General features: G+C 46.2%; 1 protein-coding gene across 1 annotated transcript; it reads left to right on the top strand.

Annotated features, from left to right (window-relative positions):
- The first annotated feature begins 2,628 nt into the window (after positions 1–2,628).
- On the top strand, positions 2,629–15,074 carry HTR1A (5-hydroxytryptamine receptor 1A). Its single transcript, XM_069222682.1, has 2 exons — positions 2,629–5,157; positions 14,711–15,074. Exon 1 carries the CDS (start codon positions 3,522–3,524, stop codon positions 4,746–4,748), a length of 1,227 nt encoding a protein of 408 aa, XP_069078783.1. The 5' UTR covers positions 2,629–3,521; the 3' UTR covers positions 4,749–5,157; positions 14,711–15,074.
- Positions 15,075–15,311: the final 237 nt, after the last annotated feature.

Here is a 15,311-nt window from a genome sequence, read left to right as displayed (position 1 = left end):
ATCTCCACTTGGAGAATTTATATTTGTGAATTAAATGTGTATTTAAAATGTGCCATGTCCCACGGGCACACTGCACAGACAGAAAGTAAAGCCTTCGTGCTACAAACATACTGAAGAGATAAAAAAAAAACAGTAGTGAACAGTAGTTACCGACATTCACAAGTAGATGCAGTTACGCCTCGCCCATCTGCTCCTCACAAATACTGGGGACGTCACACTTCTCGGCAGGCTCCGGTGACACGGGCAATGGCTAGTTGAGGTTATTGAAAGTCGCCCATGACAAGGAACGATGACCCCGGCAGCGTGTGCCCAGTACAAGCAGAGCCTTCTTAGTGGGCTAAAACCGCGCCACCACTGAGGCGGGGGGGGGGGGGGGGGGCACCTCACGCCAGTGCGCGCTAGCACTGCACGCCTGTGTTTACTCATGCCTACCCTATCTTTTTTGGGGCCAGAGAATCAACATACTTCTTAGTAAATGTTTCTCCGGGGAAACGACCCACTTTGGCATACCGAGGCGTTTTCTAGCCTCGTTTTATGAAATTAAACTATTCATTTTATTTGTATCCAATGAATATTGAATGTAACGAGTTTAGACAGCTGCTACACCCCGAAAGGTGCAAATCGTGTTTTATATCACTGAACACTGTGCCACTGCCTCGATCCTAAACATCAAATCAGCAGCACCAATGCAAAGGCATGTAGCGCAATGCAACCAGCCTGGAGACATTCGCCAGCTAAAACGGGCAACGCAAATCGTACCCGTGTTTCACAAATCCACCATTTCATTTTCATCCGTCCAACTTTCAATCTGTTCATCAGCCATCCATCCTGCCATCCAATTTGGCCTCCACCCACTTACCGGCGGGTCAGCCTACACCTGCCTGTCTATCAAATCGGGTGGCTAAATGGGTGAATACATGGGCAATCTGACCAGTCAGTCAGTGGATGGGTTCAAAGACACAGAGATGTTTTGAGACATCGGGCGGAGTGAAGAGCAGGCGAGGGAGACGCAGAGGGGAGAGAAGGATAGTGAAAACTGCATCCAACCGTATAGAAGTCATGGTGGATCGGTAGACCGAGGGCTCGAGTAGTAGATCCGCAGAAGAGGGTAGGCAGATAGGGGCACCTGACCCTAAACAAAGAAGGGACCGCGCGAAAGTAAGCGTAAAATCCACTGTTCCAGCGTGCGACTGCTGACTCAGTAGTTTACAACTGAGAGTAATTCTACTACTCTTTGACTGGATGTTAACTTACTCACAATGCACAAAGTGTAGCTCATTTGATGTTAATATCTACGGTGCCAGGTTTGTTCTTGGGATTGCTACCTAAGTGCAAAGAAGCCGACAGTCTGGGAGCCACATCTCCCGTAAACGCTCGTGCTCACTGCCATTTCCACGTAAACAGAAACATTGGCCACCATGAAACATCGAGTTTCTGTTTCCCACGATTTAAAAGTAGTAAAAGTAGTAGGTTTGTCCGTTCAGTTACCAGTGTCTGCAAGAATGAAATTGCGTCACAGGTCTAGGCCGCAAGTATGGGGATTACAGAAACTGGGAGTAACGCAAATTTGCATATAAATGTGAATTAGCAGCATATTAAATAATATAAGGATGTCCTTATTTGCTCAGTTTAATTTCCCTGTTATTGGTATTGTTTTGCATCTGTAAGTGCGGTTGGTTATTCGCACTTTGTTCCCACAAACTGAATGCGAAGATTGCTTTTGCTCTGTGACACAGCAAAGGGTGCAGCAAAAGAGAATGGAGAAATATGTTATGATTTATAATTTAACCGAATAGCAACTTGGTCCAAATTAATACGTTTCCGAGCAGAGTAGGCAGTACCTCCGGACTCTATGTAATGTGAAACACAGTATCCGTCACTTTAGATGTGCAATGACACCTCTGGAAAAGAACAGACTTTTTTTCCCTAAAAAAACATGCAGAGGTGGCTCCAAGATGCTTCCAGTTATGAGAATGAGACGAGGCGGGTTGGCATATTGCAAGGAAGCGCGCTTTGACCTATAGGTGGCGCCAAGCGACCTCGAAGTGTGGAGCTGTCTTTGGTGCTGGAATAGAAGCGGTTGAGAGTACAATTCCGATCCTGCTTTAATGAGCGGAACCCGGGACATGGCTCAACAGGGCGCCAAACACAGATGTTAGTTTCGAATTAAGCGTCGATGGGCTGTGTATACTTGCAGCTGGCAAAGAATGTACATTTTCATTCTGCCTATTTGTGCTAGGTTTTCTAAAATGCAGTTATGCTTAACCCTCTCGAGCACAGCAAAGTGAACACATGTAATATACTCTTGCTATGGCATTCTGTAACCTGTCCCCGTGCTCCTAGCGCTGCTCGGCGAGGTTTAGCGTTGAAGTGTTAAAGACAATGAGAGGGCATAGCGATTCCTGGGCAGGACAGGCGAGTTGAGCCAGGAAAAAAAGAGGGGGCTGGAACCCGAAGTACTTTCCTCGTTTCGAAGCCTCGATCTTTGAAAGCTTCGGTGTTACACCGCGATCTCCCCTTCTAATCTAGGACACGATACAGCCTCGGCTGGTTACGTTAGTGGGCGGAGGGGGAGGGGCTCGTGGTGCCCCCCACGAGCAGTGCGCGAGAGCCACTGACGCGCTTCTCAGAGCACAGGCTGCACTCTGATGGAGTGGGTGCCCAGGAGCACGAGTGGATGGCAGTCTTTGGAGCTCCGCCCGCTCTGCTGATGAAAACAACAAGGGCACGATGGCACTGTGGCCAGGGCACCCGAGACCACCTTCCCTCAGCTGCAGCGAGCTGCTGGTTGTAGGGGGGTGAGAGTGTCTTGCCATCCTGTGCTTTCGGCATTGGGATTCGGAGTAGGCGCTACACAAGAGGTATGTCCTAGAGGAGCAAGTGAGACAGACGACCCTCTGTCCCGCTGAACAAGACTCGACATGCAGATCGCCTACTAGACACTTCACGACACTATTGAGTGTTGGGCCTGCATACCACGTCCTCCAGGGTGCCCTGCTGACCAGAGTAGGGAAGAGAGCGCCCAACCACACCGAACAACTAAGCAGGCGTCAGCAAGTCTGTCCAGCAGGGGGTCGAGTGGGGCGGACGGCCCACCGCACAACATTTTGCCATGGATTGTGCACCACTCTACCCCGTGCAGGCGATGGAGAGAGAAGCTCAAGTGTTTGAGCTGCATTTCTGAAAGAGTGTGGGTGGAGAGGCAGCCCAGCACCCATCCGTCTGGGTGCGGGGGAGGAGGTAGACTTCTGACAGGCCATCTGTCCTGCTGGCCTGCCCACCCGTGGTAGCCTCCACCGCCGGCTACCCCTGCGCAAGTGGTGCTCTCAACTAAAGCCCAGGTCATCTCTCCCCCCGCCCAATAGTCTCTGGCTGGAGGAATCTGCACCCTCGCATACAACACCATGAACCTTCTAAGAAAAAGGGAACATCGACTTGAGGTCTCGGCTTTAACAATTTGACGGCCCGTGCTAAGATTCCTCCACTTTCGGTGCCCTGCCACGCGCCCTGCCCCGTACGGGATGGATGTCTTCAACAATACTACCTCCTCGGACTACTCTTTGGAGAATGTGAACGGGACTGCGGTGGAAGAGGTGACCCTCAGTTACCAGATCGTCGCCTCCTTGCTGTTGGGCTCCCTCATCGTGTCTGCTATCATCGGCAACGCCTGCGTGGTATCAGCCATCGCCCTGGAGCGATCCCTCCAGAACGTGGCCAACTACCTGATCGGCTCCTTGGCGGCCACTGACCTGATGGTGTCGGTTCTCGTGCTTCCCATGGCCGCCCTCTACGAGGTCCTGAAAAAGTGGACTCTGGGGCAGGTGATCTGCGACATCTTCATTTCCCTGGACGTCCTGTGCTGCACCTCGTCCATCCTGCACCTGTGCGCCATCGCCCTGGACAGATATTGGGCCATCACCGACCCCATAGACTATGTCAACAAGCGGACTCCGAGGCGCGCGGCTATCCTCATTAGCTTGACCTGGGTGATCGGCTTCTCCATCTCCATCCCACCCATGCTGGGCTGGAGGACCCCCGAGGACCGCTCGGACCCTGACCACTGTAAGATTAGCGAGGACCCCGGTTACACTATCTACTCCACTTTCGGCGCGTTCTACATCCCTCTGATCCTCATGCTGGTCCTGTACGGAAAGATATTCAAAGCAGCCCGATTCCGTATCCGCAAGACCGTCAAGAAGGCGGAGAAGAAGAAAGTGGCCGACACCTCCCTGGCCGTCTCCCCGGCTCCCGTGCACAAGAAGAGCAACGGGGAGTCCGGGAGGAGCTGGAAGCGCAGTGTGGAGCCCAAGCCTAGCTCCTGCGTGAACGGAGCCGTGCGCCACGGCGAGGACGGGGCGGCCCTGGAGGTCATTGAGGTGCACAACTGCAACAACTCCAAGAACCACCTGCCCCTGCCCAACCACGCCAACAGCGCCCCCGCCAAGAGGGGCGAGAAGACCGCCGATGCGGCCAAGCGCAAGGTGGCCCTGGCACGGGAGCGCAAGACCGTCAAGACGCTGGGCATCATCATGGGCACGTTCATCCTCTGCTGGCTGCCCTTCTTCATTGTGGCTCTGGTGCTGCCGTTCTGTGGCCACCGGTGCCACATGCCAGACTTGTTGGGGTCTGTCATTAACTGGCTCGGCTACTCCAACTCCCTGCTCAACCCCATCATATACGCCTATTTCAATAAGGATTTCCAAAGTGCGTTTAAGAAAATATTGAAGTGCACCTTCAGCAGACAGTGACGAGTCCCGCTGTGTACAGACCCCTCCCCCGCCTTACCCCGTCCTGACTATATCCACGGCCTGGTTCGCCCCTTGGCAACCCGCAGGTTCTCAGCTCATACAGACATTTAGACACGTGTGTGGGACTGGACTCGCACTGCGTACTGTTTTCATGGGCTGTTTTCCAAGACGTGCACTTGGAAACATATCAGTCTTATGTAGCCCGCTGAGACGGCTCAGCGAGAGACAGTGGCCGTGCCAACCCCCCGCGGTCACTTCCGGGACGGCTGAAAACATACCCAGCGGAAAGACGATTTTCGGACACCTAGCTGTGAGTTTCTGAGAACAAAAGAAGACTGGCTTTCGGGCGTACACACGACATGCTGTGCAAAGGCGTTTTTATTTCAGTTGTCTTTGTTTTGGGCTACAGGTGAGGTTTGCAGCTCTTTGCCTGTGATCGCTGTGAGCCGCGGTACCTACCTGGATAGTAGCATAAGCAGAAATAAACCACCCTATGCATACACATGCCTAGTTACAGCTCATTATTGAGACCAGACCGGCAGGAAATGCACTATAGTAAGTACAGAGGTGACGGTACTGCCCGGTAATCTTTGCTTAGTGCGCGTGACGACGTATGCTGTCCTATTGTGCGGAAAGGGGGTGTGTTTAGCAAAATGCACTTTTACTGGTTGCCAGGCGCCCCGCTTTATTTTCGGAAGACTTTGACAGGTTAGAATGCACGCTGACGTGTGTGAATTCGTTTGCATGTGAAATCTCACCTCGCTCGAGCCTTTACTGATGCACAATTCCTATTCTTAAGACCATCTTCACCTTTGGCTCGTTATCTGTTTTGCGTATGTTTTTGTTGAAAACTGTGGAGTAGAAAGCGAACATATATGTGAGAACCGACTAAATATGTGAACTGCATATACTGTATGACGCCACGAACACAGCTCTCATTACCACACACCCTTGCATTTCAGGTCGCATGAACACTAGAATAAGGCCACATAATAAATGATGGTGAAACAATATGTGCACCACTGTAAAGTGAAGCCACCATTCGAACTTTACAAGCAGATGCAGATTACAAGGCAAACGCAAATGTCACAAAACTCCAGCGCGGCACCTGTGTGCACTACCACCCGTGCACGCCCACACCGCAGTCCAGCCGACTATGTATGCTAGCACTAAAATGCCACCTTTTCTGCACACGATTACACCGGCATTGCTATCCTCTCACCATGTACACTATCACCACATGCAAACAAACTCTGCGAACAAATATTACAATCAGACCAGTACCCTGCCACACTACAGCCCAGGCGACTATGTATGCTAGCGCCAAAATGCCACCACCTCTGCACAACACTACACCACCATTACAATCCACTCACATGTATACACTCTCGGTGCAAGTGAACTAGAGGTGTGCACAAACACTGCAAAGACAACCTATGCATATCCACACTAATCCCCAATCATCTGTGCTAGCACTAACATGCCACACTATTACACTGACATTACAATCAACACACGTTTGCGCTATCTCTGAATGAAAACCAAGGGTGTCAGCAAGCGCTACTACCAAATGTGCATTCAAACACTACACCCTAGTCACCTGTGTGCGTGTACAGTAAAATCCAGCCACTCATTTACACTATCACTACAGCTCAGGTACCTGTGTACCCCAACACTGCAAGTCAGCTAGAGATGGAAAATAACACTACTACCCAATCACGTGTGCACACTTTTACTACACACCAGCCACCTATGTATAACTGCACTACAAGTCAGCTGCCTATGTGCACTAACACTGCAACCCAGCTACAAGGTGTATACTGCGATCGAACAACTAGTTCACACCTACACTACAACAAAGCCCTAGTGTACACTAACCATGAAACCTAAGCATATACTTATGCTAAGAGTACAAGATGACCACTCACCTACCCAAACACCACAGTTACATGTGCACACTACTACTACAACCTAATCACTTTAGCACCCAAACAGTACAAACCAATCAGATTTGCACACTAATACTACTCCAACCGAAGTGCATGTGCACACTTAACATGGCCACGCCGTCTCTTGTGTATACCCACACTACAGCCTAAATCCCCGTACATGATAATATTATAACCCAGCCACGTGTGCACGTTGATATTACAACACAATCACCTGTGCATTCTGGCATTACATCTCCCACATATGTGAACATTAACATTACAACCCAAGCACTAGTGAGCACTAACACTATAATCAAACCACATGTAAACAAATCAGATGTGTTCACAAAGAAAACAACCAAATCACCTGTTTGATGTAACAGTATGTGCATTACAATATACCTAAGCATGGGCACCAACGTTGAAATCGAATCACCCATTACACTAACACTGAATCTCTTTCACCTAAGCACACTAACATTTCAATCAAAATAGCTATGCACACTACCACAACAACCCAAGAACCTCTGTAAAGTAACAGTACAATACAACCCAAACATAAGTAAGCACATACACTAAAAGCCAACCAGGAGCATGTCACCACTACTAGTCATTTGTGTATACAGACGAAACTATAGTTCAGTAACATGCACAACATAGAGAAATTGACGCTAAAACTTCCTCTCAACCACAAGCGCACGGTATCACTACGATCCAGCAACAGATGTACACTAACACTACAACTCACCACGGTTAAGACTAGCAACACAACGCTATCACTTGTGTACACTAGTCCTACAATACAATAACCTGTGCTTACAAGCATTACACCTCATTCTCCCCCACATTCCAATATTACAAGCTAACGATTGTGCACACTAACACAATGCACAAAAATCCTGTTCACACCAACATTATAACCAAGTCACCTGGAAGCACAAAGGTATAACCCAACCATAGGTGTAAAGCACAACTACAATCCAACTACAGATGCATACTAACGCTACAGGGCAACTAGTCACCCATGCACAACAGTTCAACCATTGCTGCAAAATACAGCGGGCCAACTACAGTTGTATGGTAATCTTTACAGGCACCAGTGCATTCTAAGATATCTTCCTGAACCTGACAGGGGTTTTAGCACCATATAAATAATATAAGATTGGACACAACCTAGCCCCTCTAATTCTAGCACTCAGCAGCCTTATGCACACTAATACCAAAACACAAAGACAAGTGCACGTTATGTTATGTTATATAGATTTATATACCGCCTTCTGCCCAGGGCCTCGTAGCGCTCAGGGCTGAAGCAATAACATCACACAGTATTACCCGGTAAATCAAGCTCTAAATAGCCATGTCTTTAATGCCTTCCTGAAGGAGAGTTCTTGTGTCATTGCTCGAATATTGAATGGGAGAGAATTCCACATTAGCCATTCCAGGTATTATGAGGGGCAAATTAGCACAACAGCCTAGCTATTTATGTAGATTATCACCACAAATGAACCACCTGTCCTCACTAAAACTACTACCTAAACATATGCAAAACTCTAACACTACAAGCCAATCACATGTGCACACTAAAAATAGGTGTGCTATGGCAATGCACTTTAAGTACCAGTGCACACTAAAACTAAAGCCCAGCAAGGACAACATCTCTATTAACAAGCTATGCCAAAGGAAACAGTCTCAGACTGTATTTCAATTTCTGAATAAAATATTAAAAAGATTGCTGCTTTAAAAAAAAAAAAAAAGATTGCATTCTGTATGTATTGCATCTATGTGATGATGTAATAAAATAGTCCCTCGAGCACTGCAATGCAAGCAGTCTGTAAGAGGTGGAATGATAGACCAAACAGCCAATAGCATGATGTCGGAGGGAAATACTCACCAGGGTGGACCCAAAGTCTATGCTATATATTGTTTCAAATAATTGGTATAAATAGGTCCTATAGACAGGTGTATTGTCCAGCCAGACCCAAAAATGATAATATTTGATAAAATAGCAACACCAAGATGTGGTTTAGGATACTGGCACCAGGGAAGCCATACGTTTACAAAGCACAAAGCCCAGGTCCATAAATTAGAGTTTCAGAAGAAAAATGTGCAGGGATTGACTGTTTGACTGTGACTCTATAAAACCGTTGTTGTATTTGAAAGGCCTAATTTGAGTATATTTGTGTATGCTTGTGCCCCTGTGAACCTGAAGAATACTCAAGGTAAATTTGAATGGGTTTTATATAGTCAGAACCTGTCTGCAAAGCAACAAATTAGTAGTGTACAAAGTTGGGGACAGAAGATAGGGGTACATACGAGGGGGCCAGGGAGGGGGGGGGAAACTAGACATGGGGGATTTCCAGTTGAGACACGTCATTATTACGTGAATAATGTCTTGTTTCAAGAGAAACACTTTCAAGCTCACAGCGAGCTCAGCGGACCCTAGGAGGACAGCAAGATACAAGTATTATAAACTGCACCTCATTGTGCCACATAGCATGCGGCATTGTACCATTCAAGGGCAAGGTAAACCATCATTAGTAGTAGTGTTACATGAAGCTTCAGCTGTTGCATAACACAGTGAAAATCCATTTTGCTATGCTTTGCTGGAAAGCAGAAAATACCATTGCTTCAAGATTACATTTTGCATCGGGGAAACCTGAAGCAAAATGATTTCATATTTATTTTTGAGCATTAACATACTAAGAAATGTACCAAATTATACGCATCTCTTATTCAAATTTGAGATATAGGGCTAGATTTGAGGCAACACTAATGTCGTCCACTTCTTATCATGTAAGGAGTAAAAATATTGTAAAATAATTTTGTTCCATTTTTTTACACAATTAATTCATGGGTTGGACTTTCTTCGTTAAATACTTTAATACTAACATAAGATTTGGTGTAAGGAATACATTTGTTACCTGGTTTCCCCCATTTACACCACGGGGGGGGGGGGAAGCTTTGAAAATATGGACTGGCAAAACACGGTTTGCTCTATGCTATTTTATGTATTTAAGAACTTTTTGCAAAATGGACTTGCTCTGTTTTCTTGCATCATTGCAATGATTAGGTATTTTGAACTCTGAAGCTTGTTTAATAAGATTTGCATATACATCAATGTGACTCAAAACGTCCCAAGGCAGTGTGTTGATTTACATATGACTGTAGAAGCCTGCAACTGCATCATACATTGTTCAGTGGCCACACATGCACTGACGCGACCCCTAGTAAATCTAGGCCCAAACCCGAGGCCTGCTCTTAGAAATGTGCTACAGCATGTAGCCTTCTCCCTCTGTAATGGTGAACCAACCACCCATCTGTGCCATCTTGTCTAGTACAGATTCACATTCATTTGTGGCTTTTACAAGATGGCCCCTTGAATCTGACGTACATTCCAGTAGAGTTCAGATGAGTTGGCTAGCAGAGATCTCATCGGTCTAATTATATACACTCCAGTGCAGAATTAAGCAGCATTATTGGCTGAGCTAAGGTCCCATGTTGCCAGTGCATTAATGTTTAAAACAGTTACATTCAAAATACGTAATTTGGGTGAATTAATCAGTGAGAAACTACAATTGCCTCGATTTTGTCAGAACCGTGGCATGCTAGTTTTGCATCCAGTCAGTCTTAAAACTCGTGTAGCAAAATAATGCTTTCTTAAGATCAGTACAATTGTTAAAGGACTTTCTCTAAACAAATAAAATTAAGTAAACGTAAAGATGAAGATTAAATATACACAATACATTGCTTTAAAATTCAAGGGTGCCTTATTTTATTATATATTAATAATTGTCGGCTCTTACTTTAATGGCATTGCTCAACGAATATCAGTTTCAGATTTTAAAAATAAACTTTTAGAAAAAATGTTTCTAAAATAACTATAGAAAGTGTTTAGTAATTCTCATCCTGACCATTAAATGAACGCCTTGTTGCAAGATTCATTGACAGCCTAGTGCAACAATTGATTCCCAGGCAGTGTATTTATTATACGATAGTTATGGTAAGATCCAAATTAAAGCTCGACAACTGTTGCCATAGTGAGCATCACACATATAGTGCAGTCTTTCTATGTATAGGCACAGCAGCCATGAGCAGCGCCTCCCAGCTACATTATCTTCACAGCTGAGACAGATCACTCATGTTACTGCAGAGAGTGGTGTAGAGACTGCCCTGGTGTTAATATTCACGGGCCTGTCGACTAAGGAGGCACATTAAAAGCACAAATGGTAATTCGTTAATTTCCCGTTTTCATAATAAAATGTAAATTTGACTTCAGTAATTTGACAGTTCCAGGAGAGCCATTTGACTATCCTCTCAACATCCCTGTCGGGTTAAACTGTACAACATCCACCTCTCCTCCATGCACCCATGCATGGGAGTCAGGGCTCAGAGTGATGACGTCACAGGCCACTTCATGGCCATCAAACGGGCAAGCAGGACGCAACACCCGAACTGAGCATGTGCAAGTCTGCTCACCACAAGTTGCAGGGTGTCCTTAAACAGGTTATATTACAAGTACACAGCAGTAGTCATCACCCAGTTGTGAACTATCCATTATGCAAATTGTGAAACACAAATCCCTTCCAGTAAGAGACATTGTCCGCAAACTTTAAGTACATGTATAATTACCGTGTTGTAAATAAACGTTCACAAAAGTGCACACTTTATACTGGTGCCAATCGCGGACAGAGAATATAATGTGACAATCAGCTCCATTTTTATGTTTACATTGGAATGTGTACTTTTGCCAAGTAATGCCATAAATTACAGAGAGGATTTATTTTAAACGTATTTAAAACCGACAGAGTCAGTCAGCTTTGGCTGTGCTGTCACCATTTTAAAATAGTAACCGACTGGTTGTGTAAACCACTGATGGGGTTCAGCTTTTTCAGGTGCTTGATTAGTTCCAAGAGGTAGGTTGAGTCAGTTCTCTCTTTGAAATCGGAAAATGCACACTAAAACTGTTGCCAGAGAGAACTAAAAACACAGAAACTCGATGTTCAACCCATCTGTTCATTGCCCTCTACTTTCAGAAATGTATCTGTTAAGTTTTGTAAAGATGATGAAAACGACCGATCACGGAAACTCTAAAGAAAGTGGCTTTTCCTGCTCAGTGGCGTAACAAAGACCCCTGCAGTCCCTGCAATGTGGGGGAGGAGGGTGGGTGGTGGCCTCAGCACAGCACACTGTGTACAAACGGCAGCCCCTGACTGGGCCCAGGGGGGGAAGGGGCCTCTCTACAGGTCAGATACTTGGCAGGCACCCACTTAGGTTTCGTTACTCCACTGATTGTGTTCTCGTCCCGCCTCGTGCAGGGCCCGTGGCTCCTCGTGCACTGCCCCAGCTGTGCTGCGCACTTTCCACCGTCAGCATTCTATGTTCTCTCAGCTCTTGGCCGCCGTCACCCTGCAGCCAGTCACGAGCGCTAGATTGCACCGGGAGGTTCACGTCCCCGAGCTATACGAGGGTGAAGGGTCGCCGTGCGTCTCTCAGCCGGCGCTGCACGTGAGTGGATCGATAGGTGCAGGGCACGGTGGAAGCAGCGAGAGATTGCAGGACGCCTCAGAAGACGTCACGTGCCCTCTGCAGTAAAGGACGTCAGTCAAGGCGTTCTCCTCCGCAGCCTCGTAGCACATTCCATGGCTCTTCCAATAACTAACGCCAAAGGAGAGGAGGTGCAGGCTGGAGACAAGTGTGAGGAGTGAGAGAGTGATGCAGAGAGAGTGAAGCAGGGCACAGCCCTGTCTTTTGTAGTCCTCCCCTCTCAAGACTGGAGGTGGGATGGGGTGGAAGGTGGGGGGTTGTACAACCCAGGTCTAGCACGGCCGGATCTCTACCAGGGCTGCAGGACATTTAGTTACTTTAAATTGTGTACTGTAAGTGGGTTGAAAAGGAAAGGGAGGTATCTAAGAGGAGCGTGGCAAAAGAAGTGCAACTAGGCTTCACTTCAAAAATGTGTGACCTATTATATTAAGACAGAAGTTTAAAACACACAAACTGAAAATCCTGTGCAGTATTCAGGTGCCTCTCTCGTAACTGTTATTGTTGATTTCTGTTGTATTGAGGTATACAACACAACAGACGTACTTTTTAAACAAGCCGCACCTAGTGACTGTGTCAACACTTATCAGGTTCAAATAAATCAGCAAAACAAATATTGACAGTTGAAAATTGTTCAATTCTGCAAGTCTGAGGCTGAATTATACATTACTAAGATCCCACTGAAGGGGTAATGGTCTCCAGAGTGTCTCCTTCACTACTGAATGACCCCCTCAAACTTCTTTCCTTTGCAGTCTCTAACCCTGTTAGACGCATCTTTTTTTCACACATATTTCTGAAACCCTCCATCTGCATATTTCACACCTCCTCTACTTCCTCTTCAGCACTCTTTCTATTGTCTCTGGCACCTATTTACTTTCATCGCCTACACTCCACCTGACACACAACTCACCCACTCACCTATAAGCAGACCCTTTTCTTTTTCAGCAGCCGTATACACCCTTCACACACTTTCCCACATTACTAATGGGGCATGCATGACCAGGTGCACTCCTCAGAGGGGGCAAGAATCGAATGTGCATATATACCTCCCTTGTAACCCACTAGCAGGCATGGTGAGAACTCGCACTCACTTCAGCCTTAAGACCCATATTAGTCTTTTTTTGACGCAAAGCGGCGCTAACTTACAAAATACAATTGTTTTGTAAGTTTGCACTGCTTTTGCGTCAAAATGTGACGCAAACGCGGCGCTAAAAAAGTATAAATATGGGCTTAAGTCCGCAGCTCTCAATCGTGCCCGTAACGAACCCTACCACAACCTGAACTCACACAGACACCTTGAGGCAACTCAGTTCACAATATGCACTACACAAGAATCATGTGTTACTTGGAAAAAAAATAAACTACATAAATACATCTGGAAAAAGCAAATAGACTGAGGGAATACAAGATGAAAAAACACGTCCAATATAAACCAGGACTACAATGCTGTTTACAATAAGTCTTAAAAATCAATCAGAATTTTGCCTGTAAAGTTAAGGATATAAACATGGGGCAGATAGGAGCCCATTTTAAAGACACTTTTAGTGAACATGGCGTATGTAAAGCCCTGGTAAAGTGGACATACGTGAATGTAAATGGTGCGCATTTACACAGTCTGTGGCTCTCCTACAAGTCTGGCATGCATTGAGTGTGTGAAGAGGGTAGGTGAGAAGTGGCAGGGGATGGGGTAGAAGATTATTAGGCGTGTACACTACGGAATCTGTCTATACTGTGGCTACCGGCAACATCATTTTCTCACAATTTAGGAACTTCTAGGGTCGCCCACATCCTCTATCCTTAGATTAGTACAACGAGTTGTTAAATGCGGGGCTTCAGCACACGGGATACGACAATACAACAATAAACGTGTGGAGGGTAGTAGGTGAGGTGGGCGCGCCGAGAACAGGACGGTGGGTTCCACTGTTCCTTCCTGGAATCCACTGGCTGCTTCTTCCAGAAGAATCCCTAACTGCACCAACCACAATGTGGCAAACAGTCCTGGCTGTGTCGGGTCCTCACCCAGCTCGATGTGCCACCTTTCCGCGGTGCCAATGCCGCTGCGTAGGGCCGAGACGTGCTGCCTTCTGTGCTAGGGAGGCACACTGTACTCCGATTACAACAGAGTGTGGTGATCACCGCATAATAACGGATGGCGTCGAGGGTACTTTATCGCATGTAATGCAGGGTATTCTGACACCAGTGTACTTGTACTGCGTCTCTAACTCATATAAACACTCTTACATCATGGAATGTACGCAGGATGTCTTCGGTTTGAAAATGGACTTCACAAAAGTATCTTTCATGTCCATGCAGTAACCTTTCGGCTGTATCAGAACACTACATTGTAGGCTAGCCATGTTGTTAAGTTCTTGTTGCAAGTGAGTTGTCATGTTAAAACTTGCCTGCCTTTGGTAAATGACTAACACCATTTTGTTTACTTATTTGAGTTTTTCTGTGTTTAGAATTAAGCTACTTAAATTCTCTTTTTAGCAACTTTACATGGTTGTGTACCCGCCTCATCCATTGTTTATATCATCGCCATCATTCGCAAAACGCCTCAACCAACGCAGCCACCCAAGCGCCGAGAGGATACACGCTAATATCGCTGAAAAAGATGCATCTTAAAAGCTTGCGTGAGAGGGAGTAGTTGTCCATTGAGCTTTAGATGACCCTGCTATGTGTTCAAAAGAGTACACACCAATGTGCTAGCAAACAATGCCACCCTTCTTATCTAAGAGAACGCCTGTCTCACCACCTCTACAACCGATGGATATGTTGGTGTGAGAGCCGACCTGCAACTTCTGAAGCCACCAAGAACAGACAGAATAGCGGATTGTTGCAGTTACCACTGAAGGTAAGCAGCACATTTCCTGCATTTAAAAAATAAATAAATATATACATAATATTTTTTGCAACTACTGGTATTCAGTGACTGTGTTGCCCAACCAATTGTCATCCAGCAGCACCACAAGTTATATAATACTGGGTCTGATACACTACGAGGTAAGCTGCAACCTTGTAAACGTGATGTTTTCAATGAGGTGGAGGGATGCTTTGGCAGGGATAGCAACTTCTGGGTCATGCCCACTTA

The sequence above is a fragment of the Pleurodeles waltl genome, chromosome 1_1, assembly GCF_031143425.1.
Source record: "Pleurodeles waltl isolate 20211129_DDA chromosome 1_1, aPleWal1.hap1.20221129, whole genome shotgun sequence".
Lineage (NCBI taxonomy): Eukaryota > Metazoa > Chordata > Amphibia > Caudata > Salamandridae > Pleurodeles > Pleurodeles waltl.
Note: the sequence above shows the minus strand (reverse complement) of the source record. Positions and strands in the feature narration are given on the sequence as shown.

Coding starts and splice junctions, on each gene's coding strand:
- HTR1A (XM_069222682.1), top strand. CDS start 3,522: ATGGATGTCTTCAACAATACTACCTCCTCGGACTACTCTTTGGAGAAT.